Raw genomic sequence first — 18,545 nt, forward strand, 5'->3', positions numbered from 1 at the left:
CAGGATAGGCTTTGTGATGCTATCAGGAAACTGGTTATAAATCACTTATACTAATTTCTAACCAACATCCATCTCATCTGTCTCTCTCTCATCTTAGGATTACGACCTGTGCATCACCTGCTACAACACTAAGGGCCACGAGCACAAGATGGAGAAGCTTGGCCTGGGGTTGGACGACGAGAGCAGCAATGCTGCAGCCGCAGCCACCCAGAGCCCTGGAGACTCTCGCCGCCTCAGCATCCAGCGCTGCATCCAGTCCCTGGTGCACGCCTGCCAGTGTCGAAACGCCAACTGCTCTCTGCCGTCCTGCCAGAAGATGAAACGCGTCGTTCAGCACACGAAAGGCTGCAAAAGGAAAACCAATGGAGGCTGCCCCATCTGCAAGCAGCTCATCGCTCTGTGCTGCTACCATGCCAAGCACTGTCAGGAGAACAAGTGCCCAGTCCCGTTCTGCCTGAACATCAAGCACAAACTCCGACAGCAGCAGCTGCAGCACCGACTCCAACAGGCCCAGATGCTGAGGAGGAGGGTAGCCAGCATGCAGAGAGTGGGCCAGCCACCTCCTGGAGGAGCTCCTGGGGGCAACGGGGGCTTACCCTCTCCTGGAGCCAACAACAGCGGAGCAACTGGCCCCAGTACCCCTACATCTGTGGGGACGCAGCCTCCCACCCCGCAGACACCCACCCAGGGCACCATTCCTGCGCTCCCTCAGCAACAGGGGGTTGGGATGGGGGGAATGGGGAATCCAGGACAGCAACAGCAGCTCCAGCAACAAGGCGGTGCCATGCCTCCTCAACACCACCTCCATCATCAGTTTCAGCCAATTGGTGGAGGAGCAGGAGGGGGGATGATGAACTCTCCACAACAACAGATGGTGTCTCAGATGCAGCAGCAGCCTCCCAACGTTCAGCAGCAGCACCCTGGTGGTTTGCCTCCATACACCCCCAGACCACCAGGAGCCTCTCCACTCCACCAGTCCCTTGGCAAACCAGGACCAGGCCCAGCCACCCCACCCCAACAGCAGCAACAACCCAACCAGGGCCAGGGGGCCATGTCTGTGCAGGGCCAGCAGCAAGGGCCCCCGCTGGCTGCGGTGGAGACGGCCCTAAAAATCCAGCGTCTAGCAGAGACCCAGAGACAGATGGCTCAGGCTCAAGCTCAGATCCTCCAGAGGCAGGCCCAGGGCCAGGGGGGCATGATACCCTCGCATCCTCATCACCAGGCACAGATGGGCATGCCCCATCCTGGGCCAGGGATGGTTGGGGCCCAGGGCATGCCCCCCCAGCCTCAGGGAGTAGCTGGCAGGACTATGTTAGACCCGCAGCAGGGAATGCTCGCAGGGATGCAGCAAGGTGGCCCTCAGTCTCAGCTCCCACCTCAAGTTCAGCAACAGCTCCAGCAGGGAGGTGGAGGGCAGCTTCAGCCAAACCAACAGTGGGCTGCTGGGGGACCGGCCATGAACCCACAACAGAGGCCAAGCATGATGAGTCACATGACGCCACAGCAACAGCAAGCAGTTGCACAGCAGCAACAACAGCAGCAGCAGCAGCAGCAAGCAGGCAACCGTGGGCTGATGCAGCTCATGGGAGGACCAGGTGGGGCAGTGGGGGCAGCTGCAGCGATGGCAGGGGCAGCTGGATCAGGAAATCTTCCCCAGGCGGCGCTACAAGAACTCCTGCGCACCCTGCGCTCCCCGAGCTCCCCCCTCCAACAGCAGCAAGTCCTCAACATCCTGCGCTCAAACCCTCTCCTTATGGCTGCTTTCATCAAGCAGAGAGCGGCCAGGTATCAAGGCCAGGGAGGTCCTGGAGGCCCAGTAGGACCTCCGCAGGGGGGGCCTGCAGGCGTCAGGTTCCAGGGGGCCATAGGAGGGCCTGGGGGTAACCAGCTGGCCAACATGGACGGACAGCAGCAGGTTAATGTGAACCAAGCTGGCCAGCCAGGGATGAACATGGCCCAGGGTGGAGCAGGAGGAGGGAACATGCCCACTATGGCTCAGCTTCAGCAGCTACAACAGCAGCAGCAACAACAACAACAACAGCAACAACAACAACAGCAGCAACAACAACAACAACAGCAGCAGCAGCAACAACAGCAGCGCACAATGATGCCTGGGAGTCTACAGCAACAGCAAATGGCTGCATTGCAGCAGCAGCAGCAGCAACAACAACAACAACAACAACAGGGAGCAATGCAACCAGGCCAACAAGGCAACATGTCCAATATGAATCCACAATTCAGAGAGCTGCTGATGAGAAGACACCTGCAGCAGCAGCAGCAACAACAACAACAGCAGCAGCAGCAGCAACAACAACAACAACAACAACAACAGCAGCAGCAGCAGCAGATGGGGACCCACGGTCAGTTCCAGCAGCCTCAAGGCCTCCAGCAGCAGCAGGGACAGCAGGGCTTCATGCAGCCTGGGCAGGGACAGCCAGGGATGTCGCCAGCGGGTCCCCAGCAGCAGGGAGGGCCAGGCCAGCAAGGATACCCTGGCTCCATGTCCCATCAGCAGGTAGCTGCAGCTATCCAACAAAGGCTGCAGCATCAGATGCAAATGCAGCAACAACAACAGCAGCAGCAGCAGCAGCAACAACAGCAGAATTCAATGGGTGGGCTGCAAGGGCAAGATGGAGGGCCTGGAGGGGGTGGCGGAGGACCAGGCGGACCTGCACACCAGCCTGGGCAAGGTGGACCAGGACAGGGGCAACAACAGCAAGGTGGAGGCCCACAGCCTCAGAGCTCCCAGACCATGCTGCAGCAGGCACTCCACCAGAGGATCCTGCAGCAGCAGCAGCAGCAGCAACAGCAGCAACAGCAGCAGCAGCAGCACCTAGGAGGAGGCTCTCCGGCGCACCACAGCGGCCCCATGAGCCCCCAGCAGCAGATGGCCCAGTCGCCCCATCCCCATCTCCAGGCGCAGGGGGTTCTCGGTCCGGGCGGGTCGCTCAGCAGTCAGGTCCGGTCGCCTCAGCCCTCGCCGAGGCCGCAGTCCCAGCCTCCTCACTCCAGCCCGTCCCCACGCATGCAGCCCTCGTCCCAGCCGCAGCCCTCCCCTCACCGCATCTCCCCACAGACTCAGACCGGGTCGCCCCACCCGGGACACATAGGCCAGCATCACCCCAGCATGGCACCGCCCCAACATCCACAGTCTCAGCAGCAGCAGGGTAACTCTGTAGATCCCGGTCAGTTCGGCTCGGAGCAGAACACCATCATGTCCCAACTGAGCGGGATGACGGGGATGCACGGAGGACAGGGAGGGCAGTCGGACATGTTGGGCGGGAATAACAATAACAGCAACAATAACCAGGATCTGGGAACGAACATTAACCACAACAGTTTACCTGACCTGATATAGCCTGGAGTCCTGCCCCAAACCACAACAAACTGCTATGAAATGACAGAAAGCGGGAACTAAGGCTTTTGGGTTTTTAGAAGTTTTTATTTTTTATTTAAATATTTTTCTGATGTATAAATGAAAAGAACTGAAACTTCCTTCCTATGGGAGATGCAACATAAATCTTAGAAGTCAATAAATGAATAAATTAAAACAATGGTAAGTTATTGCTGTTAATATATATCTATATATTTTTGCCAATTGTGTACAAAAAGGTGGAAGGGGCAGTGTTTCAGGTTGGAGATATTTCTTGCTTAGTCTATGACAATATTTTTGGGGACTGAGAATTTTTGCCTTTTTTTATGAATATTTTTAAGATTTTAAATGTGGCGAAAAATTAAAGTGAGTTGACACAATGTACCTTTTGATTGTTTTGTTTTCCTCCTCGAATACCCAGTCATGATTGTATCTGTTTTGCAGAGAAGTGTATTTTATTTCTGAGTTATGTTTTTTTTTCTTCTTCAGATCTTAAAAAGACAAAACGTGAAATATCTTCCGTTACAGGAGCGGCAATGTACATTACACGGCAACTGCTTCAATTCACATACATAGAATATCTATTTTTGTTATTGACTGTGTAAAAGCCAAAACCAGTGGAGAGTGGAGACGCAGACTGCTTTTATAGGTCGGTTGAGGGGTTGGGGGTCTGAGTGAAGCCTAAATAGTGTTTTTGGGAAGGATGGGGGTGGTAAACACTTGCTGGCAGTGGCTCTGGTTGGATTTTTTGGTGGGGAATTTTGGAAATGATGGCCCAATCCCTGGAGCAGACATCCTCAAGCGTCTCCACACGCCTTCCTCTTTTATTCTCCTATGAATGTGCACACCCTCCTTAAGCCCCTTTCAGATACCAAGCAACAATGGCAGCACTGCGCTCTGAAACCCATGGTTTCCAATGACTTTGCCACCACAACTTTTCACTGCATCGAGCAAAGCACAGGCGGACGTGCTTTCAGTGCTGTGATGAATACCTGTTGCCATAGAGACTAGTCAAATGTGCGCCACACCCAGTGGTGAGCGCAGCGCAAATCACCTATCTGAAAGCCCCTTTACCACCCACCTATTTACTTACCCCCCAACCCAAAAGCCATGGATGGGTGAGCTGCCTGCCTGGTCGGCTGTCTGATGCACCGTGCATTTCTAGCCTTTGTTCATGAACTGTGATCCATACCCCAATTGGCTTCCCTTTAGTCTCTCTTTCCCTCCGTTCTCTCAACCATCATGTTTAATTTAATGTTATTACTGTACAAAGTAAGAATGGTGGACTTGTACTGTTTTTTTAATGAAAATGAAAATTGTAAAAAAAAAAAAGAAGAGCTGTACAGACTTTATGAGCAGAGATTATTCTGCTCTTGCTCTCCCCCCCAATTGGATTTTCCCTGTATCTATAACTATGAAAGTGCTCCTGACTTACTGTACAGTATTGAGATTTTTTTCTAAAAAGGTACAGTATGGCACCAATGCGCCTTTTTCTGTGTATTTTTGACAAAAGGTTTTAGGGAGGGAAGGGGTTAATGGCAACAAGTCACACACACACCTGAAAGAGCTCAATAGTTAAGACATGAAACACATGCACAAGATGGAGCCCAGGCAGACGTGCGGGCGTGGAACTTTTCACACAGGATTGAAGACGACATGAGAGACATGCTCACTATTTTTCTCAAAAGGTTGGGCTTGCTGGGTATGTGGAGGGACGCAACAGAACCAGGTGGCAATATATCTTGAGACTTATTTTATAAGAAAAGAAAAAAACAATGGGAAAAAAAACTGTCTTTTATATATAGATATATTATTTAATTTTATTTTTTTGGAAATAAAACTTGAAGCTACAGGAATTATTAGATAAAACATGTTCTTTTGTTTTGTATTGAAGATGTTATGGTGATGCAAAATGACACTGCAGACAGTCATTCAGTTTGCCCTGGGGAGGCTGTGGAGTATATCATGCCATTTCCTCCCCCCCCCCTTTGTTTTGAAGAGATGTTTCATGTACATGAATATAGATGTAAACATACTGAATCACTGTACAAACCCATGGCAACTGAACAAATAGTTTTGTTTGTATCATTTCTTCTAAAAAAAGAGACTGGAAATAAGACTATTTAAATATTTGTTTAGTATTCAAATGGAATCTGACCACTTTTTTGTTCTTGTTAACAATTTTGGTGCTTGCTGAGAGAAAGCAAACATGAATAAACTGTTGCTCCATTTTCATTAGTTTCTTTTTTAAGTTATTTTGGTGGTCTGATTATCATTATTTTTTGGCCAATAAATTAATTGTACAATAAAGTATGTTTGTACCATTGGAAAAAATATTCACTTGTTGCACCGTTGACTCTTTCCACTTGTGTTTTTGCATAAAAACAGTGATGGATTTCATATTTCCTGCCATTTCGCAGCATTTCAACATTTCTCCTCACTTGGGTCTACATGTAGATGATACATGTAGATGTAGATGCATGCATGTACATGTAGTCTACATGCTGCAGCTGTAGCATGTACGACTGGTTTGTTATGAGTTTTCAAAGTTTGAAGCTTTTAGACGGTTGCTGTAGTGCCACCATCAGGACTATTGGCCCCAAATTCACTTGGACGAGGTTTGGCATGGGCCTGGATCTATGTACAAAGTGTGGTTTATTTTCATGCTTGCAGGGATGCAAACTAGTCCCCTTTAGGTGACGGTTACCTTTTTGATCCCCAACAAAAGATGGAGTTTGAGTGGTTTTGTGCCTGCCCTGGTATCTGTCACCTTTTTCACTCTCAATGAGTTTGCATCCCTGTGCTTGGGAAGGTGGATTTCCTGGAATAACAAAAATCCTATCCTATAATAAGAATGCGAAGTGGGTGTGAGTGATCAGAATTGTGTTCTGCCACAGCTATGCCATTTTATGTGCGAACATGCTGAATCTTTCAGGAAGTGTACAGAGCACCCCTGTGGGTCACCGTTCAGCCTAAAAATACCGAGATATGATTTGGATATGTTGCTGAAGGTTGTCTGTTCAATCCCTGCATCAGATATGGCTTCAGAAATGTTCACATGATAAGATGCCGGCAGTGATGCTTCTTTATCATCAGTAGTTTGAACACTGATATCAATAAGCTGATGAAAGAGACTGGACATTCCCTCACTCTAGCTCAGTTAGATAAACAGCTGCTTGCTGTGTAGAGGTCAAAGTTCAGCTGGCTGTGGTTTCCTCTCTCATAATCCCCTGCTCATGTCTCTGTGGAGGTCGGGGGGGCTAGCTCCAGGTAGTGGTGGTGACATCACAGTGGGACAGAGAAACAAACAGAGCCCCAACTCCCATTTACATACTGATGATGATGATGATGGGCAGCATTTCTACATGTTAACGGCCATCGCGCAACTGTGCGCCATCAGCTCATACGAGTTGCTCAAGTGACATCACTGATGACATCACAACTGCCTGAGTGACATCACAGTTGGGCAAACCCTTGCTCGAGTGACATCACTGATGACCTCACAATTGCTCGCGTGACATCACTGATGACATCACAATTGCTCAAGTGACATCACTGATGAAATCACAACCGTGAGCCACACTGCTGCCACAGCGCCGCCACCCACTTAGCCAATTTGAATTAAGAAGATAGTTGTGTAAGTTGTATGATATTGAATTATGCAGTAAAACGTTTCGTTTGCAGATAGGCGAGTGCATGCAATATCTAATCATCAATTTATATTAGTAATTCGCGGGGGAATTTCCACCAATACGAGGATAAAATGACATAAAAAAATTATTATATTTAAAATACACAAAATACAAGGTCTGAAAGTATTTTGATACAAATTACAACTTATTTTTCTCGGCCCAGCCAAATACAAATGACAAAATACACAAATGTATTTTAAATACATGTATTTAAAATACTGCCCATCTCTGCTCCCGCGTCCCTATGTGGTCAGTAACTCTATCGCACCACCAGCTCCCCTCACAGCTCTTCTCTGAGCACTTTTCTCTCCTCTGTCTGTCGCCGTTCAAAACGGACAGGCTCGAACCCACAACCTCAAAACTGACTGAGGTTCTAAACCACTGGGTAGCAATCCAACTCTGAGCCACTGGGCCACACTTCTAAAGACAGGCTTTCTCAGAGCTTTTCAGTCTTTCCTCTGGCTATCGCCGTTCAAAACTGCCTGGGGCTTGAACCCACAAGCTCAAAGCTCTAACCCACTGGGGCTTGAACCCACAAGCTCAAAGCTCTAAGCCACTGGGTCACACTTCTTAAGACAGGTTTCCTCAGAGCTTTTCAGTCTTTCGTCCGGGTGTCCACTTTCAAAACGCTCAAACTGACTGAGACTCGAACCCACAACCTCAAAACTGTCAAACTGTGCACTCACAAGGTCAAGTCATTTCTGTCACACAGGGACAGGTATTCCACTAGTAATAATGCAACCCATAATAATGGCAAATACAAACTAGTGTCTGGCAGCAGAGCTGCCCTGTCGATATTATGTTAGTATTTCATCATGTGATTTTATTTTTTTCAAGTACTTTTATTTCAAAGTATCGCACATATAGGGATATAAGATGAGTAACAACATTTTCAAATCCAAATCCCAACCCCCTGTTGCTGAGGGAGCGCAGGAATGGTGCCCTGGGTGGGTGTCTGTGGGCTGGGAGGCTGCGTCCCCACAGATGTAGGGGTACTGGGGCCAGTTGCCCCGCTGTTGTTGGCTCCAGGAGAGGGTAGGCCCCCGTTGCCCCCAGGAGCTCCTCCAGGAGGTGGCTGGCCCACTCTCTGCATGCTGGCTACCCTCCTCCTCAGCATCTGGGCCTGTTGGAGCCGGTGCTGCAGCTGCTGCTGTCGGAGTTTGTGCTTGATGTTCAGCAGGGGCGGACTGGGATCATAATTCAGGCCGGGCATTAGATACCAAGCAGGCCATGCCGATACAGGCCGACACGCGTGCCGGCGTCCGAAGGGCGGCGGCGAAAAATTTGCGGCGTTTGAAGCTCAATTTGGGCCGTTTGAAGCCCAATTTGGGCCGTTTGAAGCCAGATTTGGGTCGTTTAAAGCCAGATTTGGGCTGTTTGAAGCCCGATTTGGGCCGTTTGAAGCCCAATTTGGGCCGTTTGAACCCCAATTTGGGCCAAGTCCAATTTTACAATGAGATGCACCCACTTTAAACCTGAATAAAGTAATAAAACCACTAGTAAACCAGTAGGCGGCGCCTGGCCTGCTGTTCAGTGAGTGGCCTGGCCTGGCCTGCAAAAAAAAAAAAAAAAAAATTTTTTTTTTTTTTTTTTTTGGCAGGCCAGGCCAGGCCAGGCCACCGGGCATTTGCCCGACGTGCCGATTATGCAGTCCGCCACTGATGTTCAGGCAGAACGGGACTGGGCACTTGTTCTCCTGACAAGGCGTGGTAGCAGCACAGAGCGATGAGCTGCTTGCAGATGGGGCAGCCTCCATTGGTTTTCCTTTTGCAGCCTTTCGTGTGCTGAACGACGCGTTTCATCTTCTGGCAGGACGGCAGAGAGCAGTTGGCGTTTCGACACTGGCAGGCGTGCACCAGGGACTGGATGCAGCGCTGGATGCTGAGGCGGCGAGAGTCTCCAGGGCTCTGGGTGGCCGCGGCTGCAGCATTGCTGCTCTCGTCGTCCAACCCCAGGCCCAGCTTCTCCATCTTGTGCTCATGGCCCTTAGTGTTGTAGCAGGTGATGCACAAGTTGTAAGTAAGTATGACATCACTGATGACATCACCGATGACATCATAGCAACAACTATGACATCACCGATGACATCACAGGTGCACCTGCCGTGATGACATGCTACAGTCAGTGACATCATCGTTGGGTCGCTGGTTTGAATCCGGCCCTTGGGTGTTCCCAGGCATGGTCTCATCAGTCGGTATGAGAGGGCCTTTTCTACACAGGTCGTAATCCTAAAATGAGAGAGAGACAGATGAGATGGATGTTGGTTAGAAATGAGTAGAAGTGATTTATAACCAGTTTCCTGATAGCATCACAAAGCCTATCCTGACATACTCCATACATCCTCTTTAGTCACTACCCGTTTCCACAAATCAAACGCAAACCCATTGTCAGCCCACTTCCCCACCCTGCCCTCCTCACCTCACAGACGGTGCAGTGGAAGCGGGTTTCCACGTGGTGTTTGCACTCGTTGCAAGTGTAGACGAAACGGTCCTGGCTTTGGTTGTGCAACTCCACCAGCATGCACGTGGAGCTTCACGTGGACCTCCTCAGGGAGCTGAACTCCAGGTGTTTGTCCCGGGCCAGCGTCAGGAAAGCATCACGGCCGTCCATGAGGTCACACGCCATCAGGGGATCCGGGTTGGTGATGGGTGGCAAGGTGTTGGCCATGGGGCCCGCGATCAACCGAATCACAAAGAACACCTGATACAGGGAAAAGAAGAGAGTAGGTGAGGGAAAGGTGAAATGTAGTCTTGGGTAGCTCAATGTTGATCCCCAAAGTCTATGGGGAGCACCTGCAAGAAGGAAAGAAATGTACCACTTTTAAAAGACGTTGGTTGCAAGGGCTCAGCGCGTTGTGCGCGTGCAGGGAGCGGCGGCCCTGACTGTATGCCTGTCTGTTTTTTCTCTTTGGTACTAAATGCAGAGAAAAAACAGACATGTTTTGTATGCTGCTGCTTGTGCTAGCCTACATGTAGCATCCTGCTTTGCTGCCGTATTTGTGCATGTGCTTGCTCAATATGTCTGCTGTCTGTGCCAATTTTGCTTGCGCTTTTTACTGTTGGATTTTAATGTTTGTTTCCATGAAGGACCACAATGGAAATAAGTGTTTTCATTAATACTTTCTTGTGCTATCGTCTGGGGTCAAATTCACATGAAGTAGCCTACTTTTACCATGTAGCCTATGTTTTACTTTGTTTATCCCAAATCAAATCAAATCAAGTGTTTTTTTTAGCACAGATGTTGTGGTCCAGCTCATTATCTGGCCCAAGCCGGATCTTTGTAATCACGACACTCATAATCAGTTACCTTTTCAAGATACTCCAACCACCCAAGGTATATTTGAATAATTGATGTTGCCCCTGCTCGCTTAAATTGATTGAGTCAATTGACCAGAAAAGTAATAGTAAATTAACATTTAAAAAAATGAAACAAATAACTAAAGAATCTGAGATTAAGTGGGTGGCTAAATTAGACGCATCTACAAATAGACAACAGACTAGTGCTGGAGAGGTGGACTTGGCATACACCTATCGAAATCATGTGAAATACAGTAAAATAGGCCTACAGGAAATATTGTGAATGTGACTTATAGATTTTCTTGGTAGAAACATTGATATTTTATGTATTGTTTTTTCGTATTTATTGGCTGCACAGTACAGTGAGGATAGCTGCACAGTACAGTGAGGATAGCTGCACAGTACAGTGAGGATGGTTGCACACACAGTACAGTGAGGATGTCTGCGCAGTACAGTGAGGATGTCTGCACAGTACAGTGAGGATGTCTGCACAGTACAGTGAGGATAGCTGCACAGTGCAGTGAGGATGTTTGCACAGTACAGTGAGGATAGCTGCACAGTACAGTGAGGATGTCTGCACAGTACAGTGAGGATGTCTGCACTCTGCACAGTACAGTGAGGATGGCTGCACAGTACAGTGAGGATGGCTGCACAGTACAGTGAGGATAGCTGCACAGTACAGGGAGGATGTCTGCACAGTACAGTGAGGATAGCTGCACAGTACAGTGAGGATGGTTGCACACACAGTACAGTGAGGATGTCTGCACAGTACAGTGAGGATGTCTGCACAGTACAGTGAGGATAGCTGCACAGTACAGTGAGGATGGCTGCACAGTACAGTGAGGATAGATGCACAGTACAGTGAGGATGTCTGCACAGTACAGTGAGGATGGCTGCACAGTACAGTGAGGATAGATGCACAGTACAGTGAGGATGGCTGCACAGTACAGTGAGGATAGATGCACAGTACAGTGAGGATGGCTGCACAGTACAGTGAGGATAGATGCACAGTACAGTGAGGATGGCTGCACAGTACAGTGAGGATAGATGCACAGTACAGTGAGGATAGATGCACAGTACAGTGAGGATGGCTGCACAGTACAGTGAGGATGGCTGCATAGTACAGTGAGGATGGCTGCACACACAGTACAGTGAGGATGTCTGCACAGTACAGTGAGGATGTCTGCACAGTACAGTGCACCCCGGCTCTGTACTTAAGCATGTTTACAGTTCCTGGCACACTGTTGTGTTTTGATAACCTTTCCTCACAGAACAGCCCCCGGAAAAGCTACTTGGTTGGTTTACATAAATGCACACACACAAACACACACACATATACATACACACACACACACACACACACACACACACACACACACACACACACACACACACACACACACACACACACACACACTCACACACACACACACACACACACACAGGGGTATGAATGGAGGAAGCAGGGTCTTAGACAACCATCAGAGGGACAGAGGAAGCCTTGTCATGGGAGTGAGCTGTTATCAGATCTCAGTTCCAAACCAGTCTGCTTCTTGCCTTTGCCTCTCCCTTGCCTTTGCCTCTCCCTTGCCTTTGCCTCTCCCTTGCCTTCCTTTGCCTCTCCCTTGCCTTTGCCTCTCCCTTGCCTTCCTTTGCCTCTCCCTTGCCTTCCTTTGCCTCTCCCTTGCCTTCACCTCTCCCTTGCCTTTGCCTCTCCCTTGCCTTCCTTTGCCTCTCCCTTGCCTTCACCTCTCCCTTGCCTTTGCCTCTCCCTTGCCTTCCTTTGCCTCTCCCTTGCCTTTGCCTCTCCCTTGCCTTCCTTCACCTCTCCCTTGCCTTCCTTTGCCTCTCCCTTGCCTTCCTTCACCTCTCCCTTGCCTTCCTTCACCTCTCCCTTGCCTTCCTTTGCCTCTCCCTTGCCTTCACCTCTCCCTTGCCTTTGCCTCTCCCTTGCCTTCACCTCTCCCTTGCCTTTGCCTCTCCCTTGCCTTTGCCTCTCCCTTGCCTTTGCCTCTCCCTTGCCTTTGCCTCTCCCTTGCCTTCCTTTGCCTCTCCCTTGCCTTCCTTTGCCTCTCCCTTGCCTTCCTTTGCCTCTCCCTTGCCTTCCTTTGCCTCTCCCTTGCCTTTGCCTCTCCCTTGCCTTTGCCTCTCCCTTGCCTTCCTTTGCCTCTCCCTTGCCTTCCTTTGCCTCTCCCTTGCCTTTGCCTCTCCCTTGCCTTTGCCTCTCCCTTGCCTTCCTTCACCTCTCCCTTGCCTTCCTTTGCCTCTCCCTTGCCTTCACCTCTCCCTTGCCTTTGCCTCTCCCTTGCCTTCCTTTGCCTCTCCCTTGCCTTCACCTCTCCCTTGCCTTTTTTCCTCTCCCTTGCCTTTGCCTCTCCCTTGCTCCCATCTACAGTTGAACAAATGTATCGGGGTGTGTGACAGCTCATCTGTACAAGCTTAACACTTTTAGCACTTTTAGTCAGTAATTTGTTGCCCATATATGAGGTTGATATTTAGTCATGATCAAGGCAACCTAGTGATGTAGTAGTGAATAAAAAGTGATTAAGCAGCAACCAATATAAAGGAATATGAGTTTCAGAAGAGCAGTAGTTTATTGTTAAGACTATTTACATCAATCATAATAATCATCATATTTAGCCTGTAATACATCAATACATGTAAAAAAAGAAAACAGTATAAAAAAGTATCCTTTAGTTCCTACCTGCCTTAAATTGAACAGCCTACAATGTTGACCTATCTGTGGCTTCATTAGCGTGTCAGAAATCAACAGAATTGCATTATAGTCCCGGGTCGCACCGATGGAGCAGCGGGGGGCCACACACAGAGGCCGGGCCGGCCGCGGGCTGTTTGCCCCTGCCTCTGTCGCCTCACGGGAGAGCCCCAATTGCCCCGTTAAGAGCCCTCAAAATACACATCCCCTGTTTTAGACGCGGAAACAATTTACGGCCATTATAGAGCATTATAGATTGCATCTCCAAAACTTCCCGTTGTTGACTAAACGTCTGCCAGGAGGAGTGGACACACACACACACACACACACACACACACACACACACACACACACACACACACACACACACACACACACCCAAAGAATGAACCGACAGAAAGAAAACACAGTGCAAAGGAGGCTGTTTGTTGGTATTGGGTAAGCTGTTGAAGTGCTGTTGGATCAGACTATAAAAAGAAACAAAACAAAACATGAAGGCCGTCTTCTCCAGACTGTGAGCCTGCCCTGCCGGACCACCCACCATCAAAGCGGGGAGAGGGGGAAGGGGTTCTAAAGATTCTAATTCCCCCTTTCTTTTTCCATGCACTTCCTGTCTCACCTAGTTCACTTCCTTGGTTTTTACCAAAGAAGAAGATGGTGATTTCAAGTAGTAAGCTGTATATAAGATTTATGGTTTTACTCCTCACTGATTAGGCATCTCGCGCGCTAGGCTCGGGCAGCCGAGCCGATAGCTCACTTGCACTTATGACATCACTGATGACCACTGCGTGTCGCTGCCTTGCCTGCTCTATGACATCAATTAGGGCAATCACCTAATTAAGAAATCCGGCTCTGTCAGGTCACCCGCATAGCCCAGGGGCAGAAGCCATCGTGATGACATCATCAGTGTGTGTGTGTGTGTGCCCCCTGACATCACTGATCAGTCTTGTCAGAATGCCTCCTTGTGTGTGTGTGTGTGTGTGTGTGTGTGTGTGTGTGTGCGCGTGCCCTTATGACATCACTTTTGACATCATCGTTAGAGGGGTTTCACATTATGTTTCATAATGTGAAACTAGTGCCGCCAACTGACGCAGATGGAATGCCACGTGCCACGGCCAACTAATGATGTAACTTCATCACTCACTCACTCACTCACTCAGTGACATTCTTATGTATCCAGCCAAAAATATAAGGCCAGTTTGTCTAACTAGGCATGGGAGCAAGACAATTCCCAGTCTGGCCAGTCAAAACTACACATGAGACCAATAGGCCGGGAGGAGAGGGGGGCTGTGGGGGGCTGTGGGGCCCGTCATCAGCTGTGTGCAGAGTGAGTGAGGAGAGGGGGGGCATGGTGCGCGCTGTGGGACTTGACTCTCTGAGCTGCTGCTGCTGTCCGGATCACAGCTCCCTCTCAGCAGCCCAGCAGACATGTTTGATAACTCTCAGTATCCATACAACTGCTTCAACTACGATGGGGACGGATATCCGTCCTCCAGCACCGACCAGGACAAGAAGATGTGCAGACCTGCGTACAGGTAGGAGCTTTCTCACTTCACTATTTGACATTTTGGAATTCTTAGTCTTGTATGGCTATTATATTGGCAATAATCAAATTATTAATCAATTTATCCACCACCAAATTATACAACACAATAGGCTTGCTTTAAGAGGCACAGTGAGATAAATATTTGACCTTATACAGCCTAGTTGTATCTTTTCCTTTTAAAAGTGTAAAACCATCAATGTTAAATTAACTACATTTCCTCCATATCATTTTAACAGTATTATTTATTTAATAGAATTCAAAAACAAACTTTTTTTCTACAGCATCCTATTTCAGTTTGACCCATCTTGTTTTTAGCCTCTTAATAGTTATTAATTGTATTTATATAGCTTTATTAGCCTCTTAATAGTTATTAATTGTATTTATATACTGTAGCTTTAGCCTCTTAATAGTTATTAATTGTATTTATAGCTTTAGCCTCTTAATAGTTATTAATTGTATTTATATAGCTTTAGCCTCTTAATAGTTATATATAGATTTAGCCTCTTAATAGTTATTAATTGTATTTATATAGCACTTTTTAAAACAAAGTTACTACTTCAACAAATAAAATATGAGCAAAAAAGAAGAGTAATATCAATATGTACACGAAAACCAAGACAATAAAACAGGCTGCATTAAAATGAGATAACTAAAATGTTCCCATGCATATTCATAAAATCATCAACCTTTTTACCTATTGTTAGATTATAATGTCAGCTGTTTGCTAACTGTGTGTGGTGTGTGTGTGTGTGTGTGTGTGTGTGTGTGTGTGTGTGTGTGTGTGTGTGTGTGTGTGTGTGTGTGTGTGTGTGTGTGTGTGCGCGTGCGTGCGTGCGTGCGTGCGTGCGTGCGTGTGTGTGTGTGTGTGTGTGCCTGCGTGCCTGCCTGCCTGCCAGTTACATCGCTCTGATAGCCATGGCCATCCAGCAGAGCCCGGAGCAGCGGGTCACACTGTCCGGCATCTATGAGTTCATCATGAAGAGATTCCCATACTACAGATCCAATCAGAGAGCCTGGCAGAACTCCATCAGACACAACCTGTCCCTCAACAGCTGTTTCATCAAGGTACACACACACACACACACACACACACACACACACACACACACACACACACACACACACACACACACACTACAGATCAAACTATCAGACACAACCTATCCCTCAACAGCTGTTTCATCAAGGTACATGTATACACACATGCAGTACATTCATAAGGGGGTGGGGAAATTATGTGTTTTTTCTGACATTTTTGTTATCTCGTTTATTACAACCATCACAATCATTTTGAGATTTGGAAACTGTCACTTGGACTCCAAGCCACAGTTTGCAGTGTTTTAGAGCCACAGTTTGCAAATTGCAATGTTTTAGAGCCACAGTTAGCAGTGTGTTTTAGAGCCACAGTTTGCAGTGTGTTTTAGAGCCACAGTTTGCAGTGTTTTAGAGCCACAGTTTGCAGTGTGTTTTAGAGTCACAGTTTGCAGTGTTTTAGAGCCGCAGTTTGCAGTGTGTTTTAGAGCCACAGTTTGCAGTGTGTTTTAGAGCCACAGTTTGCAGTGTGTTGCAGTGTTTTAGAGCCACAGTTTGCAGTGTGTTTTAGAGCCACAGTTTGCAGTGTGTTTTAGAGCCACAGTTTGCAGTGTGTTTTAGAGCCACAGTTTGCAGTGTGTTGCAGTGTTTTAGAGCCACAGTTTGCAGTGTGTTGCAGTGTTTTAGAGCCACAGTTTGCAGTGTGTTTTAGAGCCACAGTTTACAGTGTGTTTTAGAGCCACAGTTTACAGTGTGTTTTAGAGCCACAGTTTGCAGTGTGTTTTAGAGCCACAGGTTGCAGTGTTTTAGAGCCACAGGTTGCAGTGTTTTAGAGCCACAGTTTGCAGTGTGTTTTAGAGCCACAGGTTGCAGTGTTTTAGAGCCACAGTTTGCAGTGTGTTTTAGAGCCATAGTTTGCAGTGTGTTTTAGAGCCACCGTTTGCAGTGTGTTTTAGAGCCACCGTTTGCAGTGTGTTTTAGAGCCACAGTTTGCAGTGTGTTTCAGAGCAGTGTGTTTTAGAGCCACAGTTTGCAGTGTGTTTCAGGGCAGTGTGTTTTAGAGCTGCAACCATTAGTAGATTAATCGATTGGTTGATCAACAGAAAATTAATCACCAACTATTTTTTATAATGAACTTAGACTATTTTTTAAGAAAAAAATACTGAAATTCTCTCGTTTCAGCTTCTTAAATGTGAATATTTTCTGGTTTCTTTAGTCTTCTATGACAGTAAACTGATTCTCTTTGGGTTGTGGACTGTTGGTCAGAACAAAAGAAGACATTTGAGGACATCATCTTGGGCTTTGGGGAAAAAGTCCTCGACATTTTTCACCATGTTGTGACATTTTACACCAAACGATGAATCAATGAATTGAGAAAATAAATCAAACAGATTAATTGATAATGAAAATGATTGTTAGTTGCAGCCCGAGTGTGATTATTTTATGAAACTTTATTTCAAGAATGAATCCATGCTAATAAACCTTGTCCATAGATTTGTATAGTGTTGGAAAATGCAGTGACATTACTGACAAACAACAAGCAATAACAAACAAAATTTGGGAGGCTTTAAATTTAGGACTGCAAATAACATTATTTTCATTATCAATTAATCTGTTGGTTATTTTCTCTAGTAATCGATTAGTTGTTTGGTCTATAAAATGTCACAAAATGGTGAAAATTGTTTTCCCCCACAAAGCCCAAGGTGACGTCCTCAAATGCCTTCTTTGTCCTCCTGACCAACAGTCCACAACCCAAAGATAATCCGTTTACTGTCATAGAAAACTAAAGAAGCCAGAAAATATTCACATTAAAGAAGCTGGAATGAGAGAATTTCAGTCTATTTTTTCTTTCTTAAAAATGAGTCTAAATGATTAATCAATCATGTAATTTTTTTTGTTGGCGATTAATTTTCTGTCGATCCATTAATCGACTGATTAATGATTAATCAACGTATCGTTGCAGCTCTATTAAACTAATACGATTATTAGACATACAGTAGTAGTATAGTGTTCTTTTTGCACTTTTTCTTATTGGTTGTAGTAATAGTTGGAATATAGTTCTTACTCTTTCTTATTCTTATTGTTCTTCTTCTTCTTCTTCTTCTTCTTCTTCTTCTTATTATTATTAATAAGCTTTTTCTTCTTCTACTCATTATTAGTAGAAGTTGTTGAATTAGTGTTCTTACTATGAAGCATTTTCCCCACAGGTTCCACGGACAGAGGGGAACGAGAAGGGCAAAGGGAACTACTGGACCTTTGCGAGCGGCTGTGAGTCCATGCTCGACCTGTTTGAAAATGGCAACTTTCGGCGGCGGCGGCGCAGGAGGAACGTGAAGATCGGCTTCCGCGACTCCGGTGAAAGTCTCTTCCACCCCACTGAGAGCCCGGCCCGCCGGCACGGACCCCCCGCTCCCCGACCGTCCCAGCCCGACTCGGCCCTCTGCCCCCTGGACCCCCCCCAGCCCGGCCAGCTGCTCCCAAACCCTGGCCAGAGAAAACCAGAGTCGGAGATCAAGTTTAGCATTGACTACATCCTGTCCACTCCGGATCCGCCCCTGCCCGGGTTCAGACCCCCCCACGGCAACGTACACATAGGACCCAGTGGACCCCCCATACATGTGCTGGAGCCCCAACACCTAAACCTGCACTTCTGGACTCTGTGAGAGGAAGGGCCGTCTGTGTCTAAAACCTGGAAAATAAGCACATCCACACACAGATTCCCCAAGAGGAGTTTACTGACTTGAGAGTGTAAACAAGGGGGAAAACAGAGAGGTACAGTATGGTGTGATGGATTCTGGAAAACAATACATTTAATTTAATTTAAAGAAAGTATGATGCTATATAAGAATTCATGCAAAAGAAAAACTTGAATATCAGAATTGAGAACAACACA

General features: G+C 47.3%; 2 protein-coding genes across 3 annotated transcripts in view; both read left to right on the forward strand.

Moving 5' to 3' along the window:
- Window positions 1-5,627, forward strand: part of LOC310775981 (histone acetyltransferase p300-like) — a 97,489-nt gene extending 91,862 nt beyond the window's left edge. For both annotated transcript variants that reach the window (XM_083636108.1, XM_083636109.1), the window contains exon 29: window positions 98-5,627. In XM_083636108.1, coding sequence (XP_083492234.1) covers window positions 98-3,358 — 3,261 coding nt within the window. In that variant the 3' untranslated portion in view covers window positions 3,359-5,627. The remainder of the gene's footprint in view (window positions 1-97) is intronic.
- Window positions 5,628-14,502: 8,875 nt separating this feature from the next.
- foxl3 (forkhead box L3) lies at window positions 14,503-18,347 on the forward strand (the record flags this gene model as incomplete). Its single annotated transcript, XM_083635219.1, has 3 exons — window positions 14,503-14,609; window positions 15,517-15,685; window positions 17,860-18,347. 3 exons carry the CDS (start codon window positions 14,503-14,505, stop codon window positions 18,313-18,315), a joined length of 732 nt encoding a protein of 243 aa, XP_083491345.1. The 3' UTR covers window positions 18,316-18,347.
- Window positions 18,348-18,545: the final 198 nt, after the last annotated feature.

This window comes from Poromitra crassiceps (assembly GCF_964638095.1).
Source record: "Poromitra crassiceps genome assembly, chromosome: 4".
NCBI classification, from domain to species: domain Eukaryota; kingdom Metazoa; phylum Chordata; class Actinopteri; order Beryciformes; family Melamphaidae; genus Poromitra; species Poromitra crassiceps.